Source organism: Podarcis muralis, chromosome 3 (assembly GCF_964188315.1).
Source record: "Podarcis muralis chromosome 3, rPodMur119.hap1.1, whole genome shotgun sequence".
Lineage (NCBI taxonomy): Eukaryota > Metazoa > Chordata > Lepidosauria > Squamata > Lacertidae > Podarcis > Podarcis muralis.
The window spans coordinates 120873690-120897732 of NC_135657.1; the positions used below are offsets into that span (position 1 = coordinate 120873690).

Genomic DNA, 24043 nt, shown 5'->3' on the forward strand with positions numbered 1-24043 from the left:
CTCCATTCAGGACCAGGGAGTCCCCCACACCTGCCCGCCTCCTGTCCCCCAAAAACAGTACTTCTGTCTTGTCAAGATTCAACCTCAATCCATTAACCATCCTCCAACCGCCTCCAGGCACTCACACAGGACATTCACCGCCTTCACTGGTTCTGATTTAAAAGAGAGGTAGAGCTGGGTATCATCCGCATACTGGTAAACACCCAGCCCAAACCCCCTGATGATCTCTCCCAGCGGCTTCCTGTAGATGTTAAAAAGCTTGGGGGAGAGGACAGAGCCCTGAGGCACCCCACAAGTGAGAGCCCAGGGGTCTGAACACTCATCCCCCAACACCACTTTCCGAACACGACCCAGGAAGAAGGAGCGGAACCATTGTGCTCCCAGCTCCTCAAGACGGTCCAGAAGGATGTTATGGTTGATTTATCAAACGCCGCTGAGAGATCCATCTGAGAGATCCAACTAGGAAACAGCTTTCACCCTTGTCCCTAGCCCGCCGGAGATCATCAACCAGCGTGATCAAGGCAGTTTCAGTCCCATGATGAGGCCTGAATCCCGACTGCATTGGACACTAAGTAAAAGCGAATCCCGACTGATTGCCACACATGGCTGATTACATGCAGGTTGCACAGATTTTCTTAGGCTGATTGATATGTTTTCCATGTAGGAAAAATATTTATGAAGTTGTCCTTGTTAGTTTGGAGGACACTGCAACTTGAGAAAGTTACTATGGCCAGGCATTGCTGTTCAAAAGAACACATGAATTTGAAAACTGTCTACTCAAGACTGATTCCTCTAGGATGTAACAATAGTCGTTCTAGATGAGCATAGCAGAATGTTGACTTTTATGTTTCATATTTTACATAGTTTGATGCTTTGTGATGTAGGAACATAGCAATTCCATAGTAAATTACTATGGACAAAAATAGTATACCACACCCTTCCTGCAAAGTTAACATAACATTTAAACCCTAAGAGGACTTTTTTTAAGGATGCAGGATTTTACTGCACTGATAGGCTAGGCTTACAAAGTCCGCACCCTACATCTCAGTGTCTGAAAATAGATATTTGTGTTTGTTTGTTTTTTGCTGTGTAAGAGGAACAGAAACAGCCACCATTTGAGAGACACAGGAAATTAGAAAAGTTGTAAGTCAATTGATCTGGGAGAGTTCTTCCATGTTCTTCCATATAAAAGGATGTCATATAGAGGAGGGAGAAAGGTTGTTTTCTGCTGCTCCAGAGAAGCGGACACGGAGCAATGGATCCAAACTACAAGAAAGAAGATTCCACCTAAACATTAGGAAGAACTTCCTGACAGTAAGAGCTGTCCGACAGTGGAATTTGCAGCCAAGGAGTGTGGTGGAGTCTCCTTCTTTGGAGGTCTTTAAGCAGAGGCTTGACAACCATATGTCAGGAGTGCTCTGATGGTGTTTCCTGCTTGGCAGGGGGTTGGACTCGATGGCCCTTGTGGTCTCTTCCAACTCTATGATTCTATGATTCTATGTTTCTCACCAGCACTGGGAATGACCAGGCAATGATCTGTCCATCTCAAAGGAACAAGAAAGAGCTCCCCCAACATATCACATCCCCTAACAAAACACCGGATTGAGAGTGTGCTCTCTCTGCCACGTGCATTTTGCCAGATCCTGAGATGGGTCCCTAGTGTGCATGATGGCTAGGAAGTCTCAAAGTGCTCCTGAAAAGGTTGTTTTTTTCCTCTTCAAGACCATATGTGCAATCTTTATACTCCTTCTCTGCCCCTTCACCATTCTTCTATCCCAAACACAAACTCTGTAGTCTGACTAAAAATGGTATCAAGATAAATATTTAACGTCTGTTTCTTTAGCACACAATACTGCTACTAATTCCATCCCATAGACATGCCTTTCTTCTCCTTGTATATTTTCTCTCACACTTCTATTTCAGCCTCCTGAAAAGTCCCACAGACTCAAAATCTTCAGGGGAAGGGGAAGAGGTGGGTTTCATTTCCACCAATAAGAAGGTTTATTAAGAATTACCTCTACCTATTCTGTAGTGACCAATGCGTGTTTCAGATTTCTGTCAACTGATCTCACAATAAGCATTTCTCCCTTAACTTTTGAACATTTAGCAGTCAGAAGTTCTATGTTTGAGTCAGGTGCCTTGTATTTGATCAGCTCTTGGTTTCTGTTAAGCTTGAAGACAGTGCAATCTTAGCCTACCAGTTAGATCAATAATCTACTGGGGAATTTTAAATACCCCATAGCTCAAGGATGTGACAGATACAGCTGCAGCTCCAGCTCCACGTGGGGTTGTTTCATTTTGTTGGCATGCATTTGATGGCGTGGTGATATCTTGCTTTAGGGCAGAAGTACTGGCAACTTCCTTCTGGGATGGGTCACAATGTTGTTCTGATTCTGTCCTGTTTGTTACAATAGGGGTGTCAATAGAGATTACTTGTAGAACAAAGTTTTGATCAGCTGAGTTTGCTTGACAACCCTCATTTTGTTTTGCTGATGTTGCCACCTGTAATGCAGCGTCAGCAGCCATTCTGCTTTGGTCTTGTTTCTGCTGCTCCGCAGCACGTCTCATAGTTTCTTCTGCAGAGAGGGAGAAAAAAGTATATCGTTAGAGAATATATTACTATGTTTGCATGCATTTTGCCTGATTGAGGGTGGTATTTAACTAAGTGTTACTCACAGTAGATCTATTAACATTAATAAACATGATTTAAATTAGGTCTATTCTGAGTAAAACATAGTGGGAAAACCATGCTTAGAGTTTGTGAATCACATCATATTGGAAATGTGTGAAAGCATCCATGTTTGACAAGTCCACATAAACATATTTCATTGCATGTACATGTGCTGATGAAGGTTCTGTATATGCCATTTAAAAAGATGATCCACATGTAGCTTTTTCTCTCTTCTCATACACATAATTTATTAATTACCGGGATTTATCACATTAGTTTGTTGACCAGGCATTGAGCTGGAGAGATGAGTCCATTTAATGTTACATTTTAAGAAATTTATTGTTACTTTTCAACATTTTTATGTGGGATTAAAGTTTAATTTTGTTTTTTCATACTATTTAGCAATGCCATCATTTTTTATCCTCACCCAACTCAATGTTTGAGCTCTGCTTTAAAGGCTGAGATCTGCTCATCCTTCTGTGTGTTGAATTGTGGCAAAGCGTGTTCTCCTTCATGGAGAGCACGTGTTGCGGTGGGGGCCACCAGGACACTCCAAAGTTGGGGGCGGGCTAATTGATCGTTGGCCACTGATGCGATTGGGGCTTCCCTTGTTGTTGGAAGAAGTTAATGTTGCCATTTGTTGATTGACAGCCAGAAATGCTAAAACTCCTTGCACGAGGCTAGGGCTTCCTCTTTTCGCCCGTGCATCGGATTGCCCGTCCCCCCCTCCCTAGAATTAGGGTTGTTCGCTTTGACCTTGCTATGCCTGTCATGGGGTCGTCTGCTCTTGGGGCAGGGGCCCGGTAGGAATTTTGTCCATCTGGCTGATTGGCTGGGGCCATTTGGTTTTTGCCTACTGCGTAGCAAATCGTCACAACTTGTAAGGTTGCGGTTAGGCATTGGTTTATGGTTTGGTTGGTTGAGGGGCATGGATTGGCTGTGCCTGCCCCTCTAATGCTGCTGCTGCAAGGGATTCCGTTAAAGGAATCGGGGGCTAACTATTGCTTGTCCACTCTGTCAAGGGGGCTCGGGCCATAGCAATGAGCTCCTGGTTGCATTTGGGGAGGGCTGAGGGCAGGTTCCCTGCTCCGTCGCTACCCCCAAGTGTATTCCCCTTTTCTGACTTTCGCATCGTGCGGAATGTCAGTCTGTCCCCCATGGTGGGGGCAGATAGTCGCAACCAATGCCTAAGCAACCACTCACATTTTTGTATTTTAATAAAGTTGTGGCCAAAATTATGCCAAAAACCTTAAACAAAAAATTCAGTGTGATGTGTGAGTTATTGGGGTGGCCCTGGGGACCTCGACACGCAACTGACTTTTAGGAAATTATTAGTCTCTAATATCACTTGTTTCAAGTCAGGGTCATCAATAAACATTCCATCGTCATATATTAATTTCAGAATTTCAGACTTTTCTAAAAAAATATGTTATTTGTCCTAGTTCTGGGGCCTGAGAGGTATAATGATATAGTGAACCTGAGGGAGGGCTGGGCCAAGGCATTATGGCACCCGAGACGGACGTCAAATGGTACCCCTCTCTTCGCCAGAGAAAAAGGGGCGAGGGAAGATCAACAACAGGAACAAGAGGGAAGAAAGATCGATGTCAGGATCTGCTGCCCCAGTGGATCTTGCCTCATGGGTGGGCCGGTCCTGATCTGAGGGTGTACGCCACCATTGTTTCTATCGAGTGCCAATATCTGGTGTGTGTGTATATATATATATATTGTAGGTCATGTAGTCTGGCTGTTTTTACTACTATTTCAAAGCATTTCTGTTTAGTATGCACATGTTTTTACACGTTTTATAAGTATCTACTGTTTGCAGTTTTTGTTTTGCTCTTAAAAACTTGCAAAAAAGTTCCTTAGATTCTGTTTCCTTATGTTTCATTTCAAAATCACATTCATTTTGTCCTTGTATTTTTCTGTTGTTGTCTTGACTTACTAAATTACTGAAAGTATGAATAATCCATAAATACTTATGAACATCCTCAAGCTTTACATGTATCCCACATGGTTAAGATTGGTACTTCCTTTGTTTTGCTACTTTGAAGAAAGGATTTCAGTTCAGGTTTTTTTTAACTTTCTCCGTTATTCTTTTTCATACAATAATGAGTTATTCAATTTCCAAATTTTGCTTTTTAGCTCATTGATAAAACATTAAGTTGAACATAAAAAATTTAAAAAACGCACTTTTCCAGCATGTTTAGAAGTCATTAAAACACACCTTTATTTTGTCAACGTGTCTGTTGTACTGATAGAAGAAGGGATGGGAAAAGGGGGAACCAGTTGTAGAATTTGTGGAGGGAAAGGAATGTCAAAAATGATCAAAAATTCTAATTTTGTTGCCATGCATGTGCTGAAAGGCAACATCCTTCTGAATTCTGAGGGGAAGCAAGAAACTGTAGTTATTCAGTGGTGATGAAAGCCACATAATCAGATAATTGGACTGCCATTGTCCAGGACTCAGTCTTGGCACTGAAACTCTAGGCTGAGTCCTGATGAGGACATACCTTAAACCAGGAAGGAATGCATAGGGGAGGGAGAAGCTGTCGTCATTTTGGCAAGTGGAAGGAACTCTGTATAGGCTGGGAGGTACAGTACTCTATTATTGTTTCTCCTAAGAATTCTGTGTCACCAGATGGTCTTCCTTGACTGTAAAATGAGATTACAGTGGTACCTTGGGTTACAGACTCTGCTAACCCAGAAGTAGTACCTCGGGTTAAGAACTTTGCTTCAGGATGAGAACAGAAATCATGCGGCAGCAGCAGCAGCGGTAGGCCCATTAGCTAAAGTGGTACCTCAGGTTAAGAAGTTTCAGGTTAAGAACAGACTTCCAGAACGGATTAAGGTTGAGGTACCACTGTATAAGTGCAATGTACTGCTTTTGCCATCTCTATTTGTGGCACACAGTGCCTGGGTTGTGTTGGCACCGCTATTTCCTCCACCACCCGTATGATGTTGGCTTGTCACAGTTCACCGATGGCACCAGCCAATAAGTGACCATTTTCATCTGTGAAATGTTGAAGGTTCATTGAGGTTTGTGCTAAAACTACCTATTAATCATCACTGAAGCCTGAGCAGAAATGGCCAATTACCGTTCCACAGGGAAAAGAATTCGACTTCACTTTTGGTTAGCTCTGACATAAAGCCAAGACCAGGTGACATCTGGGCACCATTGTGATCAGGGACGGCAGGAGGTTCACTTTCTTTTGGGGGCTCAGGATCGTCTGGTATGAATTCCTCAATGATCACATCATCGCTTTCATTAGGACGCAGAGGTTTTGTTTTTGGAACCATGCCTCTCATCTCGTATATGTTTTTATCTGTATCCTGGCCAGCAGCTTTCCTCCATGAACTTTTATTATCCACCAATTCCTCTACAAAACAAATATGCAAAAAGAGGGACAGTCAGCTAAATCTTCTCAAATGAAAAATTCTATTTCTCAAATGAAATGCCACTTCTGCTTACATTCTTGTAATCTAGACAACTTTTGATAAAAATTAAAAACTTAGGATTTGCATTACTAGGAACTCCTTAAACTAGTTCCTTAGAAGAGACCAGCAAAAATATTAAAGTAGAAACATAACTGGAAATATTTAATCAGCTTCTTGTTCATGTGCTAGGAACTTGATCCTAATACTCCACTCCCATAAAATATTTGTCTCCTAAATTACTGTGATGTGTTAAAAATAAGGTATTACATTCATGCACTGTCGTCTTTGATCAAAAGTACTGGGTTCTTGTAATTACTTGTGAAGCATATGAACATCGGTTGGAACTGCCTGCAATTTTGGCTTATTTGAGGCTCAATCAATGCAGATCTACCCTCCCTTATCTCAAGTGCCTTTGTAGACTACCTGCATGAAAATATGAATCCAATTCAGGAACTCAATTTTTCAAGGAAGCAACACTCATCTGGAAGCTACAGACGGTATGTCTAGATTTCTACATCAGTTCCTGCTATACTTTTGTAAACAGAAAATAACAGGTTCTGTTACTGAAATGAATAGAGATGGGGGAGAAGTTAAATTCAGTTTGCATTTAAAGCCGAATTTCTCAAATTTACCTTTTCTGAAACAATATGAGAATCAAAACATAAAGGTAAAGGTACCCCTGCCCGTACGGGCCAGTCTTGCCAGACTCTAGGGTTGTGCGCTCATCTCACTCTATAGGCCGGGAGCCAGCGCTGTCCGCAGACACTTCCGGGTCACGTGGCCAGCGTGACAAGCTGCATCTGGCGAGCCAGCGCAGCACACGGAACGCCGTTTACCTTCCCGCTGGTAAGCGGTCCCTATTTATCTACTTGCACCCGGGGGTGCTTTCGAACTGCTAGGTTGGCAGGCGCTGGGACCGAACGACGGGAGCGCACCCCGCTGCGGGGATTCAAACCGCCGACCTTTCGATCGGCAAGTCCTAGGTGCTGAGGCTTTAACCCACAGCGCCACCCGCGTCCCTTTTAATCAAAACATAACCATCCTTAAAAATTTGTATTTTTCTGAATACTGAAATGCAGTTCTCCAATCAACCAATGTTTACAAAAATGCATATTTAGGTAAAAGTGTGCATTAAAAATACATATATTAATGAAAATGCATTATATTAGGAGACATTGCTTGCAAAAATATGTATATTAATAAAAATAGATTACAAAAATGTGTTTATTAGATAACACTTGCACTAGAATGCTGATTCATTTTCAAATTGCTGCAGAAATGTGGCAAAAGATCAGAAAAATCAAAACCTAAGAGGACCAAAACTGACAAATCCTTTTATCTCTTTTATGAGTGAATGAATGCAAATTACAAAACTCTTAATTTGGTGCTGCAAAATCTGAGGTTTTGCAGAACTGGAATTTGTTAAATGTGGGGAAAGGATGCAAGGAAAATTGGTTGGGGAGTGATATACAGTAGAGAGAGAGAGAGAGAGAGAGAGAGAGAGAGAGAGAGCGAGCGCACTACCTAAAGATAGATTGAATGCATTTTTGGGCAAAATAAAAATAATGGATCTATGAAGACAACAATCTGGATAGAAAAGTTATTTTGAATACCATATGATTCTGTGACATCCATGACCTCATCATCTGGCTGTGGCTGAAACAGTTCTGATGCACCTGCGTTGTAAACGATGAAGCTGACATCCATTGGTTCAAATGCTCTGTTGTGGCAAAGCTCACAATCGCAAACGGTAGGACTTTGTGGTGCAATACAAAGTTTATTGGACTTTGAAGGATGGTGTTTGGGCTTTGATGTTTTCTGGGGTTTCCCCCCCTCTTTTTTATCTTTACTTACTTTGTCTTTGGCCTTGTTACTTTCTTTCATTGGTGATTCTAAAAACAAAGGAAATGTAAGATATTCCCCTTAAAATAATTTCATCTGTAGAAAGACAGATAAATATTTATGAAACATTTCCCAATATTCATTTTTTAAAAAATGTGGTTTATGCACAACCACTTTGTGGACCACTCGTTTTAGGCTTTCATTCTTGTTTTTTACATGTACAAAAGTATCAGAATCAGCCTTTGTACACTGCTAAGCTGTCTCGCACATGGGTGAAGACTTCAAGCTTTTAGTCATCTCCTACATCTGCTAACTCAAATTATGGGAGAGAAACTGGTACCCAAGACTTTAAGGGGAATCCGCCCACCCAAACTCATAAATATATTCATCTTGGTGTCTCTACCCCTGCTTTACTCAAACATTTGTTGTTTGGATACAGTGGGAACCGAACCTTCTCTAACTGAACAGGTCAACTGACAGGCTTGCTCTTAATGCAAATGCATCTGAAAGATAAATTTGCATGTGTCAGCATGGGGGGGGGGGTGTTCCTGCAAAGAGAGCTGCAGAATAAGAGAGGAGGCAGCATGGAGATAGGGTCAGTTTGTATGCAAGAGAGTTGGAAAAAGGAAGGGAAGGTGATTAACTGTGTGCCTCTGCAGAGAGGGCTGCACAAAAGAAGAGGAAAAGGCATGGGAATGGGGGTGATGCGTGGGCAAGGGAGAACTGAGAAGAGGAGGAAGGTGAAGGAAAAAGGAAAGTGAAGGTGAAAAAAGGGGTCCAAAGACGGTTGCAAAAAACAAGGGTGTATGAGACATGGGAGTGGGGCTGGAGATGAGAGCAAGAGCATGGCAGGGTCTGAAGAATAAGAAAGAATGGTGACAAGTGTGCCGAGGAGTTGCAATGTGTGGGAGGAGGAAGATGTGGGAGGTCACCGAGGTGTGGCTTGTGAAGGCAACTTGCACAAAAAGAGAGGGAGGAGGCACAGACATCAGAATAAGAATAATATTTGTATGCCTCCCATCTAACTGGGCGGCTCCCAACAGAATATTAAGAAACGATAAAACATCAAACATGAAAAACTTCCCTAAACGTGGTGAAGGTGAACCTGGGTGCAAAGCAGTGCTGCAGAAGGGGAGAAAGAAGTGACTTCAGAAATGGGGCCGGGAAGGTAAAAAGTAGGGTTAGTAGTTAGCTGAATGGGGTGGGAAGGGGGAGCACTATGGGATGGGGGGGTGAGGGGAGGGAGCTTGGGTGCAGCCCATAGTTATACATAGAAGAATAGCAATGAGCTGAGATTGTTCCCAGTATTGATTCTGTTTAATTGGACAGAGGGTTAGGGCTAGTCTAGGAGAATTGAAATGCCAAATTAAGACCTTGTCGTTGTTTTTAATAATAGTAAGACATTTTTATTGAAGGAAAATATAAATTGCAATCTGTTCTGCTCCAGAAAACAGTCTCTTCCTTCTGAAAAGGACTTTGTTGAGAGCAGCAAGAATGGCGTGGACACAAATGTGGGAAATGGTTATTGCAGTGTATGGAGGGCTCAGAGTCTGCAGAAATGGATCCTCCTACCTTTGCTCTTGGGCTCCTGGCTCTCTTTCCACTTTTTTCTGTTTGCTTCAATATTATGCACCAAGTGTTCTTCAAAGCTTGCTATATCCAATGAAATTAAGAGATTTCTCTCTGTGCAAGTCCCACTTTCACTTTTGACGCTTCCCAGACTAACGTTTTCTTCCTCTTCAAAACTGTTCCCACTAAGTTTTGGTTTATTTTCATCTTCAATTGACCCTGATCTTTACAAAAGGAAAGAAAACCATAAGTAATGAGTCAGGCTGAAATTGTTGAAGTAATTTTTAAGGTTTTTAGAGTTCTGGAGAAGCAAAGACTCTCCTCCCTGGAAGAGAGGGGAGTGGTTGTGGGCGGGAGACCGAGCTCCGCCCCTGGCCGGGGGCCTTAGCCCCGCCCCTCCTCACCTGGCTGGCGCCCACGCCCCTCGGCAGGCACCCAACCAGGTGTCTCCGGGGGGCGTGTTTAGCAGCTTAATGCTGCGGCTCCAGCTCCGCCGCCAGGCTCCACAGGGTCAGCAGCCAAGATCATTCTGCCCTTGTCCTCTTTCCCCCCAGTAAATCTCTCACCAAAAACCCTAACCTTTATTCCTGCCATTTCTCCTCCTGGAAAAGACAGTTCTCTTGCATTGCCAATGGTTCTTAATGGAGCTACACTTAATTAGCCTGGCCAGGCTGCTTTGCATGAATTTGGCAGCTTGCATTTCCCCTTCCTATCCCAAATATTAGTTAGAATCTGGCATGCATTAATTTCTTGGGTTTGGGGGTTTGCGTCTTTCCTCAAACGTATACCAGCATATATTTTAAAACACCAGAAAATATATATAGTATAATAATGAGAGAAAATCAATGCCCTCTTTTTCAGGAACAGAAATGAACACTGGGACAATCAAATGCAGCTACTGCGGGACTTTTTAAAGACCTATCAATCTGCTAGTGGAGTCCAATTCACCCTTTCACTGGAAATAAAAGTGAAATATTGATATCAAAATTTTACTCCACTTCAACATTTTAAAAACTAATCTCACATTACAAAAACATGAAAGTTACTGGAATGCAGTAAACTCACAGTGTTAACTTAAAATTCCTCATTGGGCTATCAGGAAGCCCTGGAGGAGAAAAGAGAAGAAATGCAGAGGTGAAGTACGGGGCTCTTAACAGAACAAAAAAAAAAACACCAAAAATTTAAAAAATGAAAGGTTGGGGAGTTAAATGAAGAACAATTATTGAAACAAAACTGAAAATGAGTTAATATCTTGCCAGTATCAAAGACCATGGTGACAAGAGCAATTTGTAAAAAAAATAAGGATAACATTAACAAAAAAAGCAAGAAGAACAGTCATACCCAGAAAAATACCCAGAATCTCTGCTAGAGGAACATCCAGTTTCAAAAGCTTCATAAATAAGAGGCTCAACAATTTTCTCAGCTGCTTCAATTATAAGAGAAAAAATTGGTTTCACTATGACATCAATAAAGCCTGAAAAGAAGAAAACATCCAGACATAATTCTTCAATTTCTTGTCCTAGATGAAGAAACATTCTTCAGTACAGAGCTTATGGGTCTAGGACTCAGCTACATTAGTGTACTTATAACGTTATAAATGTGTTATAACAATGTGACATCAGATAGCTCTGTAGAGCTGAAATACAAAGTCAATGATCATTTCCATTGTGAGCTTTAAAATGTTTTTTTCCCATAGCATTTTTATAGCTGTGTAGATCCAGCCCTGGTCTGAGATGAGTGCAGATATTTTGGCTAAAACTATGATATATCTGGAAAGGATTCTAAAGAGGCAAGTTCCCCCCCCCCAAAAAAAAGTTAAATTATTAATATTATTATTATTACAGTGGTGCCTCGCAAGACGAAAAGAATCCGTTTTGCGAGTCTCTTCGTCTTGCGGTTTTTTCGTCTTGCGAAGCAAGCCCATTAGCAGATTAGCGCGATTAGTGGCTTAGCGGGCTTAGCGGATCAGCTGATAAGCAGCTTAGCGGCTTGGGAAAAAGGGGGGGGGGAGGAAAAAAACCCTGCAGGAACTTGCAAGACATTTTCGTCTTGCGAAGCAAGCCCATAGGAAATTCGTTTTGTGAAGCACCTCCAAAACGGAAAACCCTTTCGTCTAGCGGGTTTTCCGTCTTGCGAGGCATTCGTCTTGCGGGGCAACACTGTACTATTATTATTTCTAGTGGTAGTACACTAAGCTATGGTTTAATAAACATGGTTTAGGGTCATGTGTGAATCAGGCCCTGAGTCCATGTGAACATGCAGGTTCCTGGGGAGGAGCTTGCAGCTGCCTGCCTCCTCCCATTTCTTTTTTGCTTCCATACTGACCTAAGACATCATGGTTAATAAGGATGGAGCTTAACCACAAGTTCCGGTTTGGACAGCACCCTAAGCCAAATGTTAGCTTAGCTTGGGGATCCTGGGAGCAGCAAAGTGGATGTGAGCTCCTCTCCACAAGCTCACTCAGTCAAAGTTTGGCTTAGCATGTCAGCACCAGGGCAATATGGTAAGTTCAGCTGGTCTTGCCACAGCCATTCCAGTTTTCTCCTGGCGGAGGCCTGGTCTCCCAAAGTAATGAGAGAGTGGTGAGAATGTCTTGCATAAACCCTCAGCATATCCAAGTCTCCTTGAAGCACCAATACCTATTAATAGGATTCAGACATGGCAAAGCTCAGCCTGCAGCTTGCAACCCCAGTGGTAGCTCCCAGTTCACTTTAGAGGCCGGCCAAGTCGCCCTGCAGTAGTCAGCACAGGAAAAGGCCTGGGGTGCTCAGGCCTCAGGCGGAAATGTTGGGCTTGGTGGCGAAGGCCAGCATGAAGGCCACAAGCAGGGGACCTGGTGGATGAGGCGCAGAAAATTGGTAGAAGTGCAGCTCTGCCAGAACAGGTTTGGCATTTGGAGAGAAGCACAGCCCAGTGAGCATATATTAGACCAAGCAGGCACCAGAGCAAACAACATGAAATGTGCAACCCCGTATCTGATGATGTAAAAAAATCAACAACAGTTGTAATAAAAGGATAAACAGTAAGTGCATATCATTTAAGCATTTATCTCATAAGCATTTATACCACAGATTAAGAAAGGTACCATCACCGCCAAGAGGGTGCTGTAATGAGTACAGTGGTACCTCGGGTTACAGACGCTTCAGATTACAGATTCCGCTAACCCAAAATATTACCTCGGGTTAAGAACTTTGCTTCAGGATGAGCAGCAGCAAGAGGCCTCATTAGCTAAAGTGGTGCTTCAGGTTAAGAACAGAAGTACGGCCCTCCAGAACGAATTAAGTTCTTAACCCGAGGTACCACTGCAGAGTCAAAGAACTCATCAGAGGCAAGGAAGTTTCCTTTAGAAACTTGTGCAAATGAGGAGAACCAAAAGGAACATAAACTTTGGCAAAATAAATACAGCCAGGCAATAAGGGATGCCTTAAAGAATTCAAAGAGCACATACATGAAAACAGTGGAAAAAGTGGGCAGAGATACCTAAGTTTCTCCTTTCATAACACGAGAGCTTGTGGACATCAAAAAAGCTGAATGTTGGAAGATTAGGACAGACAAAAGAAAATACTTTTTCACACAGTGCATAATTTAACTATGGAATTAACTCCCTCAAGAAATAGTTTACCAGTAGCCAAAATTTATTATTTTTTAAAATGGTGAAGTAGTGTAGGCTTGGAAACTGCTGAGTAATCTGCACTGCTTAGAACTGAAAGAAAGGCAAGACCCAAATGGAGCTCAAAGGCATTCAGGACTGGGATGTTGTAGGGGACCCATGGCTTGCAAGGGATTATAAAAACGCCACAAAGCAGTCCAGTGGGGGAATTTGACAATGAGTCAGGTGGTTTGGTGGTGAAAGGGACATAGCACTGAATAATAACAACAACAACAACAATAATAATAATAATATGATGAATGTGATTTCTGGATCTGCTTTTGAGCTTCAGGAAATGGGGATCCAGCCAGGACATTTTCTAGCACCTGGGGCATATTTGTTTGTTTTTGTTTTTTGTTTTGCTGTGGTGACAAAGAAAAGCATACATCTTTAAAGCAGCAGAAATATGAGATGACTGGACCCTTACTGAACTCGAAGCATGGGTACCCCCAACAAAAATTTAAAAAATTCGGCAAAATATTTGGATTTTATGATATGTATTGGCATAATTCGGATTAACTAATGTGATATGATTGTATTGTTAAATGGAAAACTTAATAAAAAATATTTTTTAAAAAGGGGTTGGGTGGAGAAAAGCATACATCTGATTTTCAAAAAGAAAAGGATTGAGAGGAAGGACTAAAGATTGGCTCCCTCCCTCACATTACCTATTTGAGTTTCAGCAATATTGGTAGTCCCACGATCACAGAGTGGAGAAATAGGCAATCCTAATTCAGCCTCCTTGTCTCCCTGAGTTGGAGGGGAAAGAATGCACAGAGATATAAGACAGCGTGAACGATATCCAATAAATTCACTTCTATTTTGATATGAAACTCTTGAAACTAAGGCTTGCGAGGAGCACTTGAAGGAGCTGGGTATATTAAGCCTGGAAAAGAGCAGGCTGAGAGGAGATATGAGAGCCATCTTCAAATACTGTATCTGAAGGGCTGTCACATGGAAGAGAGGGAACATGCTTGTTTTCTCCTGTTCTGGAGGGTAGGACTCGAACCTATGGCTTCAAGGAGCAAGAAAGGAGGTTCCGACTAAACATTCGGAAAAAGTTTCTGACAGAGCTGTTCAACAGTGGAACAGACTTCCGCGAGGCGGTGAACTCTCCCCCCTTGGAGGTTTTAAAGCAGAGGTTGGATGGCCATTTGTCATGGATGCTTTAGCTGAGATTCCTGCATTGCAGGGGGTTGGACTAGATGACCCCTGGGGTCCCTTCCAAATCTATGATTCTATGAAGCAGCTTAGAACAGGTGTGGGGAACTGATTCCCCTCCAGATGTTGCTGAACCTGATGGGTATTGCAGTTTAGCAGCAGCTGGAGGCCCACAGGTTTCCTACTGCTTAGAAAACCAGCATTAAACCACAGTTTCTTGTTTCAGACATAATGGGCAACTGTGGCTTAAAGATACCAACACAAAAGCTTTAAAGCTCGTACATGGGAGGGAGAAATGAGAGGGGAGAGTGTAGGCTCAATAGTCATTTCTGACTTAATGAAACCATGGGCTATACAAGATTGTTGCATCTGAATCAGCCCTTACACTCTGAGAATGTATGTAATATGAAAAGATAAGTGTGTGTTTATTTATAATTGTGTAAAAAGAGACACTATTTGTGAGAGTGCAGTGTGAGCCCTCCACTTGGAATTTCAAAGATTCTACCAAGTCCCAATAAGAAATAAATAACAACCTTTATTTCAAGGTGTTTTCCTTATTTAAACACATTACATTATTTGGTATAACATAATGCAATGGATCCCAAACTTTCCTTGCCACAAAGCCACCTGAAAATTGCTGAGGGTCTTGGTTGACCACTTAATATTTTTTTCTGCTTGCCGTAGCAATTGTCATGCGCTGCACTAGATGACACATTATTTTTAGTTATTTTTCTACAGACAAATCATGGACCACCTGAATGAAGCTCAACAGACCAGCGATGTTCTGCAGATCACAGTCTGAGAACCTCTAACATAACAGATACTCCTGTTTCCAGAGACATAGGGCCAAATGAAACATAATATAAATGACACAATCAGCAACCACACCATGAATTTGATAAAGTTAAATACCAGGCACAGGACGATTGTCCTCAGGAGCGCAGTGTGTGCTGCTTAAGCCTTTTCTCTCCAGTCACAATATCAGTAAAATAACCTCCAGTCCCCACATATAGCAGGGGTGGGGAATGCAAGTGAATCACATGAATCTCATAAATCATTGCAATTGTCTATTGTTGGCTTCACTGCCAGAATGGAATCACTGCAGCTGTTACTTGACCTTGGGCTGAACATGCCCAAAATTCTTAATATGAAGCACAATGTGGGGCAGTTTGTGCCTTCCTATTGTCAACCTGCAAGTGTGTGAAGCAAATACCTAAGAGTTGAAACTTCTGCTCCTCCAATCATCTTGAAAAGCAACATTTTCAAATTCTGACACAGAGTTTGAAACATGTGGGTGTTAATCTTTCACACCAAGCTGTTAATCACACCTATTTATCCTTAAAATACAACAGAAGGGATCCTCAAGTGTACAGATACAGGGATGGGGGCACAGGGAGAGGCACACCTATCAGTCCTCCTGAAGATATTTTTGCCACAACAGAGCCTGCTATTTGGGAGCAATGCATTCCAATGGGGTTGCTGCTAGTATGCAGCACAGCAGGAGAGACCTGTCCTGCTTGCTTTACAGTGGATGCTGCTTCTGCTGTTGGCAGAAGAAGCTTTAGAGCAACTATAATTAGCCAGATTATTCAGCTTTGTAATACAGTGGTACCTCTGGTTACGAACTTAATTTGTTCCGGAGGTCCATTCTTAAGCTGAAACTGATCTTATCCTGAGGCGCACTTTCGCTAATGGGGCCTTCCAGCGCGCAATTTCCATTTGCATCCTGGGGCAAAGTTCTCAACCAGCAGCTACTTCCAGGTTAGCAGAGGTCATAACCTGAAACGTTCGTAACCAGAAGTGTTCATAACCAGAAGCATTCGTAACCAGAAGCGTTCGTAACCAGAGGTACCACTGTATGTATAAAGCTCTTGAGGATGTGTGTGTCCCAATTTGGAGAGAAGTGCCCCTTTTTCCTTAGGAAAGGTTTTTGGGAAGCAGTGTGGAGAATCAGATAACATGTTGGACCAGAGAGACTGCAACTCTAATTCCCGTTCAGGCCTGACATTCAATGGCTTGGACTGAGAAGCCGGAGCTACTCACTGGCCTGGTTTGCACAGAACCCTAAACTCAACTATGGTTTAGCATGACCGAGGAAGCATGCACAGAACCAAAAACACTCCTCCCTAGTCCTGCTGCTACCCACTGCTAAGGCATGAGTTGGCTTGGCATTACATAAACTGGTTTGTCCCTCCTCAGAGAAACCATGCTCAGTAAGCCGAAAGCAAACAGCTTGTAATTTATTTGGCATGAGACAAACCACAAGCCTGGATTCAGATGTAATGCTAAGCCAAACCATGGTGCATCCTGAGTAATGAGGTAGCGGCAGCAGCTCTGGGAGAGGGAAGAGGCTTCCATGTCCGCTCTGTGTGCGCTGCCTTGTTCCCACTTAGCCATGATTTGGTTTAGTACTACATGTGAATTGAGACAGCGCTTCACAGTGGTTTCTTGTGACGATGGGTGCAAGCAACAAGGGTAGGTTATGTTACATTACATACAACAATAAATGCCAAGTGTTATCTTATGCATGTTTGCTTGCATATTTTTTATAAAGGTTTTAGGCCATTTGGGATTTTCTGGGCAGGTAAGATATGAATTTAATATCTATCTCAAACATGCAAAGGAATCTAGCCTACCAATGAACTTTTGAAAATGGTACCTGCTTGAAGAATTCATCCATTAGTGCATTTGCCCATTGCTGATGCAATTTCCAGGGCTTTGATGGATGACTTATGTCAGCTGCATGGACAATCATGGACATGAGTTTATCTCTATCTGTCCTGTCAAATGTAGGGCATTATTGAATTACTTCAGCAGAAGAGTAGGATTGTTTCTCATATTAAATGAGAGATGATTTAAAGAATTCATACCACCAACAAAAATTCAGATTTCCAACACGCACACCCCCTTCCCAATACAACCAACCTTTTTACATGCTGAAGGCATTTCAGAACGTGTTTCAGATATTTCATTTGCTGGAAATGATTTGACATGTCCGTAGCTAAAACCATCTCAATGACCAGCCGGCGCAGTTCCCTGAAGGCAAATAAATAATTTGTTCATGGTGAGTGTTATGTACTGAAGTTCTCACCCTGGGCCAGCAGGGGGATACTGTAGATAGTTATGCAAATGAAGGATCGAAAGCGACATTCAGTGATTGGATAGTTTTAGAAAGTTGTTACAGTAACAAGGTACTGGAGCGCTATATAAGCAGGCTGACTGAGCCCTTCGGTTCAATTCAGTTCTGGCCTCAGAATAAAGAAGAGCTGTTTGAAGAATCGCTGTGTCGTCTGATATGTTCACCCACAACTTAACAGTGAGTTCTGTGAGTTCTCTAAAACAAGGGTTTCCATGCATTCTGCCCTCCTTCAGAGCCCAAAGTTATCTGAATTAAGCTGTCTGCTACCCTGAGAAGGAAAGCCACCCACATACAAAACTGTATTTGTCATTTGTGGCCTACAAGCCATAGCTGCAAAGGTGGAAATTAGTAAAGTCTCCCTGTTAACTCTGGAGTGCTTGTAAAGGCAATCCTTACTTATAGAATCATAGCATTGTTGAGTGACTCTTGAAAGGCCTGTAACTGCACAAGCATCACTACACCTTATGTAGCACCCCTATATTATCTCACCTCCATTCCTCGTTGGTTAAATTGACCAAGATGTTCATATCTTCACTTTGCATGAGTTGGTAAACAGCACTCACATGATGGTTTTCAAGAACTGATTTATCATTGTACAAAAGTGCCATTTCTGACCTAGAATAAAACAAAAAACTAGCCATATTACCCAGAACAGACCTAGGAAGGGCTGCGCAGTCACAGATTGAACATTTCTTTTTCCTGGTGCCAGGTCATCCCCAGAGATGAAAATATACCATTTTTAGGGGGGAAATGTTGACTTTTTAGAGTACTGGTTTTCACACTGTGCTCTGGGGATCTGACATCTATTAGCAAGCACTCCACTGGTTCCAGCAGAGGGAGAGATGGGCAATGCTAGCTCTCCCGAGCTGCTTCTATTTCAGCCACTTACGGTAGTTCTACCATTTCAGTTTAGGTGGAGCTGCAATGGTCACACTGGAAAATGACAAAAGAGACTTACCTTGTCCTAACATGGAAATGGTTTGTGGTTCCAGTATGTTCATAATCATGGATTGACGTGCTGAAAAGAATTGCTAATATCTCCAGGTCAGTGAACCAATGCTAGTGAGAAGAATTAAAAGTCAGTCATGTCCTGCATGCAACTAACAATTAGACATGATGCAGAATGATCTATGACTACAATCTCCTCTAGTAGTTTTTCTTTTTTAAGTGGTAATAGCAGCTGCCAGGGTGGGGGGTTATTTGGGATCACGGTGCACATTTTGTCCTGTGGGCCAAGCAGCTTCCGCTTCCTCTCACAATACTGGGGTCAATGGTGGAGTCTATGCCTGACGCTCCTGAGTAATGTATACTTAGGGTTCCTCCTAAATCTTATGCCAGCCTTTCTGAATCCTGTGCACTAACACAAGTTCATCTGCCTTAGCTTTTCCATTGATCTCATGAGTCAATGCATTTTTTTAATAGCATGGCAACACCATGTATAATTCACTGGTTCCCAATTTCCTGCCTTGCAGGGGGTTGGACTAGATGACACTCGGGGTCCCTGTCTAGCTCTACACTTCTGTGATTCTATGATTCTGGGTCAGCTATATCCTATGAGTGAAATGGCTACTGATGTGTTAGTAAATAATGAATATAGACCTTAGTAAAGAACTATAATATGTGAGTTTCTAAAATTATTCTAACAAAAGGCTTTCCTAGGTCAAGAAAAGGAGGACCTAAGAATCCCAAATGCTCTTTTCCTTCACTGTAGGGCATTTCTTACCATCATACCAGTGTGAAGCATTATGCAATGCACAGTTTGGGTAACATCTGTAGCATGCATCACATTGTGATACGGATTTTGGTGCTTGCTGTAGCCAACTTCCAGAGCACTTGCAAATGAAATCAGGCAGGTAATTGGGATCTATGCAAGGCAAGAATTAGGACATGCTTAGAACTGGAAATAAACATTTTTATTGCAACCGTTGGCAAGACCAGTTGTATAACAAACACCCTTCTGAAATTATCATTCGGACGTGACAGAGGAGACTTAAGATTTAGGTCCAGACATTCAGGGGTCAAATGAGATGTTCCTGGGTTGTTTCCAACCAAACCATTGTGCATGGAAAGCAACAACCACACTCACAATAGGACTTCCCCTCTCCCCCCCTGCCCCCCCTCTTCTAGCTTTCCAGCAACCCTCCAGAGCAGATTTGGGGACGGCGCAGATGCACAGAAGCAAGTGAAACATCCATGGTGGCACCATGGCATGGAATGGACAGATGAAGGCAAGAATTAGGGCTCGTCCACATGGGAGTGTAATGTAGATTGGAAGCTCCATGTGCATTGATGTTTTAGGTGTCATCCATCCAACTGGCAGCCCACAGCTTTCCAACACAAAACTGGGGTAATCTGGAAAGGGCAACAACCCCCCCCCCCCGTTCTCCCAGTACAGCCACACACTCACTCACCCCTTTGCTTCACTATGTGCTTTATTTCACACCTATCATAATTTTTTCTCATTTGCTTAGATACTGCCGTATTATAATTTGCCCTTCAAGAACATGGAATTTGCTCTGTTAAAAGAAAGTCTGGAAACACTGAATTGTTAACATATTAAGATTTAACTAGGTAAGTTCCTGACCTTGAATTGTCTCAGAAGATCATACTTGTTGAACAGATCACACATCAGGTATTTTAAGCTGTGCCCTTCACAAGTTTCATTTAAGGCAAATACATCAAAATCCCATTTATCAATGTCCTGTTGGTAATTGAAAACACACAAAAAAGCACTTTTATTTCTTAATCTAGGTTCCTGGACAACATATAAAATGTAAAATGTAAAAATATAAATGCAAACATTTTTGTTTCCCAAGTCACGTGAGTAAAAAATGTAATACCAATGAATGTAGTTATGACAGATTATTGAAAGCGTGTAGATAATAAACTGCTCTTCCTCCAACTGCAGTTTCCATTAAATAAAGTCAACCTGTTTGCCACATTTGGCTTATAGATATGGGGGTTTACAGAGATCAAAAGAGCAATTTATTAGGTGTTCTTATGGCTGGTCATAATAGTTTATTACAGATCTTCATTTTATGGCTGCAAAGTTCTCAGATCCACCACCACTAACTATGCCGAGGAGACTCACGGGATTCAAGGCACACAAGAAATGAAACCCCTATTTCAGAGCAGGAAGGGCCTCAGACCTACAAGCCAGAGATGCAGAGAGAGGAACTCCCTCAACCAAATGACCTCCTCCTTCTCTGGACACCCAGCCACAGCAGGCCCCCTGGCTCCCTTGAGAAGACCCTCACATCCTTCCAACAAGGCTCTCTTGGCCAATGACTTCTGCCATCAATACAAATGGCTTCTTTCTTTCTTTCTTTCTTTCTTTCTTTCTTTCTTTCTTTCTTTGATTTAAGAAATGAAGCAACTCTGACAGGTGGTCATCCAACCTCTGCTTAAAAACCTCCAAGGAAGGAGAGTCCACCACCTCCCGTTTTATTTTATTATTTTTTAAAAAACCACTTTCACCTTAAAAGCTGCAATTACTTTCTCTGGATAAGCCAAACCACTTGCACTGGTGGGTGTACGGAACATCCTAGGAGAACAAATGAAATATATGTAAGCTATAGATTATTTTCTAAGAAGACCCTTAGAGTAGGTCAAGTCAAGTAGTGGGGAAGACTCTATGTGGCAAAGCAGGAAGAGGGTTGGACTAGGGCTGATGAGGCAACCCTGGTGGAAATCCCCACATGGCCATGAAGTTCACTGGATGATCTCTAAATGTTGCCCCCCCCCCCCCACAACTGGACAGGGCTGCTCCGTCAAGCGTTATAGACAGCTAATTGCCCCTGGGCCATTTCTCAGGCTGCTGAGAAGCTTGCATGGTCCTGCCGCCCCTCCTCCCAGTGAAATGGGTCTGGCAAGAAGCCTTGAGGCAACAGAAGCTTTTCCCCCAGCCTAATGCTGGTGTGTGTTGTGACTTCAAGGCTCCTTGTTCTCACTGGGCTGGGAAAGTGGGGCGAATGTGCTGCATTGGAGCCTTTGCCTTCAGGAAAGGTGAGCAGTGAGATGGAGACAAAAGCCCCAACTCCTTGTCCTGCATCAGAGGCAAGTGAGGAAGAAAGATAGACATGGGGATCTGCTGCCCTGCTGGATCCTGCTGCCTGAGGCAGTCGCCTCACCTTGCCTCACCTAAATCTCCCATCTCCCGTGCTCTCTCTTCATAGAGAACGGGTTTAGGGTTGTGATGATTCTGATGCCAGCGGATGTGTGGGTGCTGGTGGCTCTTGGTGTGGGAGGGGATGTTCCCCACCCCTGCATTATGCCGTTAACAACCAGCTCTCGATCTGACCTTATTTTGCATATTCCATTAAGTGTGCCACAGAGAACATCTTCTCAGTCACAGTGACACCTGCCGTAATTCCCTCTGCGAATCCTTTGTTTAATGGGAAGAAGCAGTGCCTTTCCCCGCAGCCCCAGCTCAGACCACCCTGGTTGTGCCACTGCTGGAGTGAGCAGGAAGCAGAGGACCACTCCAGCCCCCGCTGGGTGAGCTTGCTGGTCCTGGGTCTCCTGGGGCCCCCAGACTCCCTGTGTTTATGGTCTTCTAAGGACACGGGTGGCGCTGTGGGTAAAAGCCTAAGTGCCTAGGACTTGCCAATCGAAAGGTCGGCGGTTCGAATCCCCGCGGCGGGGTGCGCTCCCGTTGCTCGGTCCCAGCGCCTGCCAACCTAGCAGTTCGAAAGCACCCCCGGGTGCAAGTAGATAAATAGGGACCGCTTACTGGCGGGAAGGTAAACGGCGTTCCATGTGCTGCGCTGGCTCGCCAGATGCAGCTTGTCACGCTGGCCACTTGACCCGGAAGTGTCTGCGGACAGCGCTGGCTCCCGGCCTCTTGAGTGAGATGAGCGCACAACCCTAGAGTCTGGCAAGACTGGCCCGTACGGGCAGGGGTACCTTTACCTTTACCTAATGAACACGTGTAAATTGGTGAATGAGATTCCGGATGTAACATTTCCTGAAGGGACTGCGTTAGATGCACCTTTAATTCCACCAGTCATGAGCTACAGAGTTTAGGCTCATTACTTGCTCTATGGCCCATGCTTACCTTTTTACCAAAACACTAGCCTGGACTGCATATGAAATAGTTCGAATGCTTGGCTGATCCTCAGGTTTGATACTGTACACCTCTTTTTTCCTTGCGAAGGTAACAGTCAGCCAGTCCTGTACTTCTAAAGGCACTGATCCCCACTGGATATTAGACAGGTCATCCTCAGTGTCCAAAAGGCTCCTGCAAGGAACAGAGATATGTATTTAAATAATATATACCCCAGTTTTCAAATAAGTTAAGTAGCTAAAAGAAAGATTAAAATATAGCAACAATTTAAAAAGCAATTCTAAAAGTCAAATATAAAATGCCCAACAGAAATACCAGCAAAACCAACTTAAAACATCAAAATCAATTATAAAATGCCTTCCAATAAATAAATAAATGCTATCATCCTGTTTACCACCGCCACCAGAATGATATTAGTGGCCTGGTTTAACATGTTTATTTTTTTATTTTCTGGTCACACTATTCTATAGATGGGATACATTAGGGTCGGGGTCCTTGTGGCCCTCCATCATCCCTGACCATATGGGCCATGCTGGCTGAGGCTGATGGGAGCTGGAGCACAGCAACGTTTGAAGGGCCACATCTTGCCCCCCTTTGGCCTAGATCTCCTGGGTTAGGGAATTTCTCTTTTACTTGCCATTCCCCAGGTGTCCTAGTTCAGGGGTTCTCAAACTTCTATCCCTAGGACTCACTTGAGAGAGCAAAACACAACAGAAGATGGAGGTGCCAGGGTGCAGCCATAACAAAATGGCAATGGATGGGGATTGGGGTAATCAGCACACAATTTTTGACATTTTCTATTGATATCTAATCTGTGTTTGGAGATTGATAAAAGGAATAATGCCAATGATCTGCAGTTCTTATTTAAGATGATGATTACAATCTGAGGACCTCATAGCTCCTACATCCAGCCTAATTTATGTATTTTGGTTGGGGGTTCTCCCCTCCCAATTTGTGTAACATCTTACTTGTTGGTCCCAATAAAAGTATTGTCCAAGTGTGGATTTTGGACTTTTCATGCAGCTTCTGTTATAAAAGTCATATATACCGTATGTTTTAAAAAAATATGTTGACCATTTAACTAGGGTTGGACAATGTGACTGAAACAGCTGTCAGAGCCAAAAGAAAGAGTGGCAAGCTTCTGATCAGGCCGTGTTCTTGGGTCAGATGAAACACAACAAGGACTGAGAGCCACGGGGCCCATCCCTGCCCTCAGCTTAGAAGTAAAGATGCTGGACTTACAGCAGAGTGGCAGAAAGTTTCTTCTTGGCCCTTTGATCACAGGTTTTTGACTTTGCTGAGGTATAATTTGTTCTGGCACCAAGCTTCCCCCGTTTATCCTGTGTCATATTTGCAGCTGTTTTGTCTACTAACTTTACTGCAGTAAGTTGCTACATTTAAATATACGTAAGCTAAGAGTAGCTCCCTATCCCTATGTGCACATCATTCTTATAAATACCTTGTGGGTGTCAGTTCAACAGAAGGAAGTCAAGCCCTTACATAAGCATTGTG

General features: G+C 43.0%; 1 protein-coding gene across 1 annotated transcript; it reads right to left on the reverse strand.

Moving 5' to 3' along the window:
• Positions 1–823: 823 nt before the first annotated feature.
• Positions 824–23934, reverse strand: LOC114593256 (dual specificity calcium/calmodulin-dependent 3',5'-cyclic nucleotide phosphodiesterase 1A-like). The gene is made up of 15 exons (XM_077926617.1): positions 23774–23934; positions 22523–22705; positions 20944–21010; positions 20051–20167; positions 19190–19330; positions 18425–18525; positions 17956–18081; positions 17253–17363; positions 16987–17107; positions 13835–13916; positions 10871–10991; positions 9521–9702; positions 7720–7998; positions 5767–6048; positions 824–2576 (listed from the first exon to the last, which is right to left on the reverse strand). The coding sequence occupies exons 1-15, from the start codon at positions 23878–23880 to the stop codon at positions 2215–2217; spliced, it is 2382 nt and encodes a 793-aa protein (XP_077782743.1). The 5' UTR covers positions 23881–23934; the 3' UTR covers positions 824–2214.
• Positions 23935–24043: the final 109 nt, after the last annotated feature.